Source organism: Melopsittacus undulatus, chromosome 2, assembly GCF_012275295.1.
Source record: "Melopsittacus undulatus isolate bMelUnd1 chromosome 2, bMelUnd1.mat.Z, whole genome shotgun sequence".
Classification (NCBI taxonomy): Eukaryota; Metazoa; Chordata; class Aves; order Psittaciformes; family Psittaculidae; genus Melopsittacus; species Melopsittacus undulatus.
The window spans coordinates 77,722,778-77,733,200 of NC_047528.1; the positions used below are offsets into that span (position 1 = coordinate 77,722,778).

The window sequence follows — 10,423 nt, forward strand, 5'->3', positions numbered from 1 at the left end:
TGAATGTGTTTCCTGCATCTCGATGTAAATTTAAAAAAATCTAAATTAGGGAAATTTCCACCATTTTCTCTGCCTGTGAATCTTTCCTCTAAGCCTATTCTTTTACTCAACAATTGCACGTTATTACAGTGTTTAAACATAGCATGCATTTATATTTAGAACCAGGTAGCATTTCAAGCTCAAGGTGGTTTTGTGTAGAAACTGAGGAACTGATTAAACCACCTATCAGAGTGAAGATATTCTTATCGATGAGGACTCCAGTGATTCCTACCCCAATTATGTTTCACATTTGCTTAGAAAAAAATGTCAGCTTGGCATGTAGTAGCAGCTGAATCACCAGCTGATAGCATAGCATTGAAAGCCAGAATTAGAAGGTATAACTATAGGAGACAGCTAAGTGTTGCTACATTACAGTTACTCCAAGAAAAGCTGCTCCTGTTTGTCATCCTGAGCCCTTAGAACTGTGGCTTTCCTTTAGATTTTCTGTTACTAAATCACCCATTATGATTTTCTGTATGTTAGTTCCCATTAAATGTCACACATTCTCTAGGGTCCAGGCCTGGTAGCATACCTGAGTAATGCATGTCTCAGAGGAGTATGAGGTCCTGATCTAAAATGTCAAAGATGCAAATCCGCTTCTTCGCTGAAGAGTTTGTTCTGCTGGTTGATTATTCTTATTTGTTCAAATCAGTGCCTTGTTTCTAGTGCAACTTCTCTGGCTTCATCATCCACCTGCTTGTTCTTGTTATGTCTTTGTCTTTGCCCCTTAAAGATCCTTCTAGTATTCTGTAATTTCTCATGGATAAGTACTTCTGTGCTGCAATCAAGGAAACAAAATATTGCGGCTGGTTTGACTGTGTTTTTTAACATACTAGAGAGATAGAATTCTCTGACTCTTGTAGAGTTCTACCTCTGAAATTATTTCTGGGATGCTTTCCTGCACCATTTCCAATTTTAAAACTATTTTACACTACAACTGCATTCAATACCTCTGAGACTTGTTGTGTCTCACAAGTGTTCTGCAAAAATCATCTTTTTAAGCCATACCAATATGTTTACTGTTTATACTTAAAATAACATATTATTTATCAACTGCAGTTAATTCAGCTCTGTAGATAACCTAAAAGGTGCAAATTCAGTCTTCAGGCAAGTCAGCTGTTCCACTTTCGGGTCATCTTCTTTTGCCAGCACTGTCTCACCCACACCTAACAAACTAACTTAAGTTTTTAAGTTGAAGTGGACAACAGTAGATCCCCAGCTTCCCCAGTGATAAATTCGGAACCATGTCAGCAAAGGTCAGGAAGTTCAATTGAAATTGGTTCTCTTGTGAACTTTTCAACTCCTGTCCCTCCAGCAAGCAATAGATAAACTGGACCTCTGCTTTTTACCTCATCACTATTTGTATGTTCTCTCAGATACAATTTTCAGTTTTCGAAAAGACCTCCTGTGTGATATTTTTGTTTGTATATTAAATTCTGGGGTTTATGTGTATATATATTAAAAAAAAAAAGACACGCATGCTTTCCTTTTCCCTATATAACTATTCACTGGTTTAAGCTAATAATTTTGCCTAAGACTGTGTTCCTCCTATCCCATCTAATAAGACTATCCAGTATCTGTATAGTAACCCTTGAACCAGTCAATGCTAAAACATTAAGAATCGTTTTGTTTAATTAATACTTTGCATTCTTTGGCTTCAGATCTCATTATTACACAGAGTTTGCATAATATCAAAATAAAATATCTCTTACGATACCTTGTTTCATGTTTAGGAAAAGTCCTGAAAACCTTAACAGTCACTCAGAGCTCAAGGAGAAAGAAAAGCAAGGGTTTTTCAGGGCAATAAAAAAGAAAAAGAAGAAATCTCAAACTGTAAGTATACGATATTTCGAACAGAAAATATGTTTATCAATTTTTAATTATACCATTTTAATATGCTAGATTAGTACGGTACCTTTGTATTATTTACAACCATGCCCATATGTATCTATTTGTTCTTTTATTTTCTCTCTTCACTATATGAAAGTCAAATTCTTTTCCTGTTAAGGGTTTATTTAAGTGCCTTTTTTAAATATTTCTTCACCTACTAGTCCACTGCATCTTTGTTTACATTCAGAGTCTTCGAGAGCCATTTTTGATGCAAGTTTAAAGCTGATGATGTGGTAAATTCTTTTGCAGGATATGGTAATACCATTCCAAGAATAACAAATGCAGTATCATGTGTCCCCAGAGCTTGATTAATTTCAGATACCCATTGGGAGGAGATCAAACAGTTATAAATGAGAATCATTTCTAGTTTTTTTCATGGCAATGTCTTGATGACAGCCTCTATCTTCCTGCTGTACCCCATGGCTGGAATAAAGAAGATACATCTTAACCATTCTTAATGTTTTATGATTTTGGGGGGAATAGATTGTGGCTTTTGCTATTTTGTGTAAGCCTTTGGTGTCTTCTATATGTTTCTACATTTTCATTTAGTTTGGGGAAAAGAGAGAAAGATCTTTCTTTTATTAGAGAGCAGGGCAGTGATATATTAACGTTTCATGAAGTTTTATAATTATATCTTTTTAAGAATTGAAGTAACCTAAACATTATCTCATCTCATCCTCAAATTACAGTTCTGGAAACAGTAAATCATTTAAATTTCATTTACATGAAGCTGCAATGTTTCCATAAGTGTAACTGCAGTTACAGTTTTGAAGGTACTCCGAATGGAGTAAATCACACTCACTTCTAACAAAGGGAAGTAACTAAATCAAAATACTTACTGTCACAGAGTGAGGTGGCATGACTCTGGTGGGGGTTGGTAGAGGGCTGATCTATTAAAAATTGGGGGAGAGGAGTGATTATCAGGTTCTTGTATGGAACATGTGCATATTAACTGCCACTTAAAAATGCACCTTGCCTTCCTTATGGGCAAGTTTTAGAGCAGTGGCATCTACCTTGCCTCCTAACTTGTTCATCTTGATACCTGTATGCAGTTCAAATATGATCATCTGCATTATCCAACTAAACAAAACACCTAGATTATAACTCTGGCATTATTTGATGTCAAAATGTCCATGAAAGGAAAGCACACCAAAGCCATTGGTTCCAGTGACACCTTAAAAAAAAAAAAAAAGTGTTAAATTTTCACTGTTCTAGTCTGCTCTGAACCCAGCCATTCAATTGGGATGGCAGGGAACACTTTAAAAGCCCAGCTGATACATGGTGTGTCAAACTATTTCCAGATTGAACTGTGTGAAGGAAATACAGATTGCATAGCGTTGCATCTCAAAATCCATCACTTTCCAAAACATCTTAATCACACGTACCTTTATCTAAAGCTAAAGGGAATCACTAAAAATTATCACTAAAACTAAAGCTGTTACACAAAACTGAAACTCTCACTGGTTACAACACAGGACAGATTTATACATAATCCTTATTCCTCGTTTTTCTCACTCTTAAGAAAAGAGGGAGAGGGAGGGAAAGAGGTTTTGCATAAGGAAAAATTATGTTGGCCATTTAGGGCTAGTATCTCACAGAAAGATGAATAAATTAGCAAAATAAGGTAGTAATAAAATTCTTCCATCCTCAGCTAGAAACTTGCTGCCATCAATTTGATTTTTTTGACCCAACCAGAGACTGAAAAACCTCTTTTCATTTCTGATTGCAGCTGTTTAATGGGACAATGTCTAGGGATAGACTGTACCCAGTGATGTGCGTACAAGTTTCTGGTTCAGGCACTTTGTTCTTCTTCATGTGTTAGTTGAGGACTTCTGCCTCACAAAAATTAGGGTGTTTGTTTGTTAGGATCTTTCATCACAAACAAAAATTATTACCTTAAGTTCAGCACCAAGTTTGACCTCAATAGTAACAGCACTGTAATGTTGGCTTTTCATCTACATGACTAATGTTTTCTATGAATTCATATTAAAAATCCAACAGATAGCTTGTAACTACTAAAGATTTTTCTGAAGTTTTTAATTCTTAGACGCCTAGAAGTATGACATTTGACATAGCTTTCTGCAGCAAATAATAAACTAGATCTGTGAACTGTCAAAAGTCCTGAAAAGAACATCATAGCTATCTAGAATTTATTTCTGATACCCTTTTGCAAGTCTCATTTTGCTGGTGATTCTGAGAGTTGTAAAAGATGTATGAAATTGGATTGAAGGCATCTTCTTAATAACATAATTCTCAAAACTTCTAATAGCCCAGAACTATCCCAAATCCTGACACTACCTCCTGCAGTAGTTTTCGTTAATCATTCTTCCTAAAGTTCTCCAGGTGCAGTTCCTCATGGGATACTAATTGTCACTTCCTCCTTCGGGAATTCTTCGCAATATTTTTTTGCTGAGCTATTCTTAACCATTCTTACCTTCATTTTGTTTGGAGTCTTTTAGTAACATAGCAAAAGATTTTGAGGATTGCTAGACTCACTGGTTTTTCTGTCATCTGCCACCGAGCAATTTGATATTCGTGAGGGTTGTGCTCAGTGTCAATGGGCACTATCTTCAGAGGAGCCTGCCTTTTGCAGATTTTGGCACATATTGCAAGATATAGGTCTGAAGAAATTATCTGCTTTGAAAAAAATAGGTTATAGGTGAGCATTTCTCCTAGAGATGCTTTGACTTCTTTTTATTTTATTGAACTTGAAACAGGAAATTCTTCTGACTATAAAGTTCCTAAGAGATCAGTGCTAATTAGTGACACTTGTTCATTAACCATTGCTTTTGGTAGTGCACCCACCATTCCCTTTAGTCATATACTCATCATATTGCTATTATTGTTAGTGCTACTATTGTTATTAGTTAGTAATTGTTTTATTTATATTAATTTAAAATTATTTTATTATTCATATAAAAATAAGAAATGTCATACTGCTTTAGGTCATTATCATAAGTAAAAAATGATGGCCAGAATTAGAGAATTTGATCCAAAGCTTGGTAAAGTCAACAAGACCTATCAGCTGTTTCCGAAAGGCTTTGAAATGCACACTGCATTCCTAGGAAACATAGATATAAGAACAGGTGTACTGATCTCTTTTTACATGCTGTATATGCATTGAGTTTCTTGAATTTGTTCCATATGCTTTTTTCATTCAATCGCTATTGTATGTTCCCAAAGCAAATTATAGGATTGATACCATATATTGTCAGAATTTACCAGAATTAATATAATAAGGACAGATCTCTTGAATTGAAATACTATGCATTTAGGTTTTGTATCTTATATTGCAGACAGACTCAACCAACGGGGAGAATCCAAGCATCAAGAAATCCCTCTTTCCTCTTTTTAATTCAAAGAATAATTTAAAACATAGTTCTTCTTTGAAAAAGCTTCCTGTAGTCACTCTACCCATGGTATTAATTTTTAAGTACAGTAGCACTGTAAAATGCTCCAGTAAACTTGTTTTACTGACTACAGCAGCATGTGTTTTATTTTCATGGGATCACTTTCTCTTCATGCCAGTTAAGTATCTTGGGCCAGTTCAATAAATTCAAGTAAAATTGGCAGTTCTGTTTAAATAGATTGCACCTAGTTTCTTAATCTTTCTCATATTTGATACACTGAAAATACAGAGTTCCAGAGACAATGAACCCTGGAACCAAGACTGAAGGAGGAAAATAGTTCTGAAATCGTGTATGTTTTAAATTAAACTGTCTTATTCTGTTTCAATCAGGAAAAAAAAAGAACCTGGCTTGGTTTACAGCTATATTGGAAATATACCTTTTAATGCAAACAGCTCCTTTATGTATAAATTAAATACATAAAATATTAACAACAGATTATCTGAAAACTAAATTTTAGCTCATGCCTCTGCTGTATTTTTTGTTTTCCTGATTGTTCATGATAAAAGTTTGCATTAAAAAAGCTTACATTTCAACTGTCCTTTTTTTGCTCAGAATTCTTGATATGAGATCAGACTCTCCATGTAAGTTTTAAATTATCTTTCTGCCATAAATTTTGTTGGATTTGCAGCTTGGGTAAGGAGTTTCTCAATTTTTGCTCCAGTCTGGGCTATTTGTGGAGGAGGGGAAAGACGCAAAAGGAAAAGGTCATGGTTTTGTGATGGCAAAATCAACCAGACATTAGTTTCGGGAGATTTTGGTCTGCTTCACTCAGGAACAAATTTATGGAACTGAGCCATGGTCTTAACTGCAGTATGGAATGCTTTGAAATGAAGATGAGGCTCAACTTTTTTTATTTTTTTATTTTATTTTTTGAAGCCTTGTTTAATTGCTCTCTCTTACAGCAAATAACACTAACAGCATGCGAATGCTTTAAGGGCTAAGGGTATAGCAAATCTGCATGATTTCCACAGCCACTTGCTCTTACTATGGGGAAAACTATTGAAAGGTCAGTGCAATTCTGCTGCAGTAATGGGCTTCACTTGTGTTCTGCAATTAACTGGGGGAAATGATTTACAGCTACGCTTAAGAATATATTAGGAGACCCGTATTTAATATTTTGTTGCAGATGCCTAGCAGTGATGGTCAGGATCTCTTGGCATTACAGAAATCCATTCATACTTCTAATCACCAGAGCAGCAGGCAGAAAGATTGGCATCCTGAGAAGATGACAGAAATCCAGCCTCATGTAAGTAGCATTATCAATTCCCTGTATTTCAACATCACTGAGGTATCATGACAGCTTTTTCTTTGGTGAATAGAAAAATTGTATTTGATGTTAATTCCCAAGTTTCCTATTCCCCCTTCATTGAATATAAAAAATTGTGTGCCTGCAGTCCTGCATAATTCTTTGAAAATATAGATATGAATGACAGGTAAAAGAAGAGAGACTACACGTCCCTGTGTCAGTCTTTGAGCCTTTCGAAATATTTGTTATGTTTCTATATTACAGCCAAGCAACATTACAAGATATGTCTATGCAGTGCTGTAGAAAATCTCTCACGTCAGCTCTGCAAATTATGGTGAATGCTGAGGGCACACTGCTACTTGACACAGTGATACTGGATTGGGTCACCAGAGCATCGTGAGCATGTTATGGTGCAGCTGTGCCTCAGCTGGCACAAACTGTGATTTAAGCAGGCTGCATTATTGGACCATAGCAGTGCACTAAAGCGACTTTTATTTTCTCCAGTTCAAAAACCAGCTTGGGGGGAATGGTTTGAGAGGGACCTTCAGTGCTATGCTCTGTTGCCATTACAACATTGACAACTGAAGAAGAGGGTTTATTGCAGCTGCAGTGTTTGAGGAAGCTACTTTTTCTGTGAGCTGTGGAATTTAATAAGGTTATTTTCATACCAGTTTGTATACCTATACTCAGGCTTCCCCAGGCTCTTTTCAGTGACCCCATGCTTCCGTTTTCCTTCAAACTGCTTACCATTAAAGAAGTTGTGAGTGACTAGAGCAGCTTATCATCCAGCTGCCAGCAAACAAACTATCCCACTGCTGAGTTCTGCCAGTCCTTATTTTGGTGCAGATGATTACTCAACATTCTCTCTAACCTCCAACTGAGGTTTACAAATTTTTTAGGAACTTGGTATTTCTGATATCTGTGGCTTATAAAATGTGGCTGAGGTTCTAAAGTAAATAGCAGGAATAGTGACAGAGGGACAGGTAATGCAACTGTCTATGTCTCTGTTTTCATAGCAAACAAGGTTAAAATAATTGAAGGGAACAACATTTTTTTTCTGATGTAGACAAGGTTCCATCTTTTCAGGTAGCTAATAGCTTGAATCATAATGAGAAGAGATTTTCTCAGGTGCATACTCATAGGTTAGAATTAAATATTCCAAATGAATACAAATTTAAGTGAAGAAGTCCTGTGAAGTTCACGGTGTTCAGTTTAGGATATGACAGTTTTGCAATAGGAAGTATGATGTAATGGACAACAGGCGGTCAAGTGCTTTTCCATCTGTCTTTCAGACCCAGCCACTAAAATCTCTTCGAAAGCTCTTACACCTCTCCACTTCAAATCATCCTGTCCCTGCTGAACCTCGCTTCCAGCCCTTACCAAGTCAGCCAGCCAAAGCTGCATTTTCTGAAGTGCGAATTCACCCCATGAGTCAAAGCTCCAGCAGTGGCAGCAGCAATGTGCGACAAGAGCCTCAGCCGAAAAGCAGGCCAACGCTGCAGATACCAAGCCAGCTGGAACCTACCTGGCATGTCTCCCCAGTAAACAGGGGTGCGAGTGATGGGCCTCCCTACTCAGATCAGCTGCCTTCTAAGAGCGGACAGAACGGGCACACGTATAACCGAACAAACCGAGCGCGAATGCCAAATCTGAACGATTTGAAAGAGACAGCCTTGTAATTGCACTCCAGAAAACAGGCCGGTTCAGGGGCAGATGAGCATAGGGGAGTGGTGGTGGTTCTGGTGATGGTAAGACTGCATTTCAGCTTTATAAAGGTGTGCAATATGTACATGTGGAGCTATGCTGTTCAGCACCACAGTGAGAGTCAGGGATTATACAGTAAAACAAGTGGAATTCTGAATTACCAATCATCAGAAATGTTGCTGGATGCCAGGCAGAGTGTGCCGGTCAGGGAGAAAAATGCATTGCTGTTTTCTCTCACTTACATTCCAGCTTTGGTGCACATCTCTGTCTGAAAGCTGGGAGACTTCTGGTATGTATTGGCACTTATAAGGGTGAAAACATTCATGTCTAGACCTATGCCCTTACTACATTTTTTGCTGCCTAGTTAAAACAGTGGGGTTTATGTGATAAAAGTGTATCCCTAATAAGGGTTTAAAGTTAAATTGTATGTCTTAAATTTTGTTTTTTAAACTTCCATATTTGATAGGATTTGTAATATTTATTTATGATGACCTAATATCGTACTGTTATAATCATATCTTTTATGTTATAATGTAAAGTTATTTTGAGCTGTTTGAAACATTGTGAAGCAGTGCAACAGCTACAGTAGTTTCTATAAAAAACTAACAGTAACATTTATATATTGCATCAGGAGTATTTTATTCTATATATAAATATATATATAAATGGAAAATAACTGTCTGTTTTTTAAATATATTCATTTAAAAGAAAAGTATTGTTATGACACTATCTGCCATATTTTTATACATTTGTGATATAAAGTGCAGTATTATACTTCTAATAAAAGGAAGTTGAATGTGGATATACATGTGACTGTAACAGTATGAATCTTGCTCAGCTATGGGAGCCCAGTATTATAGGCATTACTGGTAACAAACACAAGACAATATTCAATTCCGAGCTTTATTATGGGCTATTTTGTTGGAAGTATTGGCCTCATGTAAGAGACTGCAGAACTGTACAGTAATCTGAATGTGGTATGTTCTCCCCTGTGTCCTTAGCTTTCCTAGTAATATTAATGGGATTTCTGCACCAGGAGCACAGAGCCCCATTACCAAATTTTAGTGTCCTCTAAAGTGCCCCATGACTACAAGCTAAAGCAGGTGCTTTTCCACTTAATAGCAAGGGTGAAAACCAAAGAAACATAGCATGAGTTGCAAGTGAAATGCCAAACTTTGACACTTAACGCATAGCATGGCACTGCAGATCATAGTATAAACTTTTATACATATGTGTATTCTACATCTTGTTTAGCAAACTGTTAACTAATAAGGTATACACTGTATTTAAATTTAAACTACTCTTGCACTTTTGTTATATTTCAGGATGTATTTAAAGCTACAGATCTGATATTTGGATACTGAGGAAGAAGGCTGCCATGCGACTTCATTCCTCCTTGGGTCTTACTATCCGAATATTCCCGTACACAGTTCCGTTACCAGTCTCAGCAAAATACTAGATATTGGGTTCCAGTCTCCTGTACAAAATTGTTAAAACTGCCTTTATGTTGGTGAATGTTGAGTGTAGCAAATACACAACCTGATTCCTCTGTTGCTGCCAGTAGACTAAATCACAGGTGAGCCAGCAGGAGTCAACAGAGTTATGCCAGTCTAAACTTTGTGCAATAAGAGAGTCAGGGCTGTAGTGTCAGAACAATACAATCTTTCCTTTTCAAACACATGAGCTCAATTCTCTCATTACGCTGCAGCATAGTTTGTTTTCTAATTGTCCTCATAAGACACTTGTACTTGCCAGTATGTTGTCTTTTCCAAAAAGCGATTAACCTGAATGTAAATTCAGTGATTTAGCCATAGTAGTTAACAGAAGCAGCCAGGCAGCAAGAACTAGCTTCCTACTTGGACAGCAACGCAAATGGTACTTCTCAAGTCATACCAAAGTTCTAACAATGGCAGATTCAGCACCACTGCTCTAAAAATCTTTGTCAGAAAATACATTATGAAAGGATCTTACACTAGGTCTGTCCAGGGCTAAAAGTCAGTCTACTAAATTTGAAATATTGCAGAATAAGAATTCTTTCTTTGTCAATTGCCTGCAAGAAATGTGCATGTGATTTTCTATAGATATGTAATATATTCTATTCTCTCTATATATGATATATACTGTGGTGATATAT

At 36.6% G+C, this 10,423-nt stretch overlaps 1 protein-coding gene across 3 annotated transcripts in view; it reads left to right on the forward strand.

Moving 5' to 3' along the window:
• Positions 1-9,089, forward strand: part of CDKL5 (cyclin dependent kinase like 5) — a 127,459-nt gene extending 118,370 nt beyond the window's left edge. Inside the window, exons 15-18 of one of the 3 annotated variants that reach the window (XM_031050965.2) lie at positions 1,773-1,872; positions 5,226-5,348; positions 6,466-6,585; positions 7,878-9,089. In XM_031050965.2, the coding sequence (XP_030906825.1) occupies positions 1,773-1,872; positions 5,226-5,348; positions 6,466-6,585; positions 7,878-8,264 (730 nt within the window). In that variant the 3' untranslated portion in view covers positions 8,265-9,089. Of the gene's footprint in view, positions 1-1,772; positions 1,873-5,225; positions 5,349-6,465; positions 6,586-7,877 lie in introns of those variants that run through there. The other 2 variants (XM_031050967.2, XM_031050966.2) reach the window with 2 other exon arrangements.
• Positions 9,090-10,423: the final 1,334 nt, after the last annotated feature.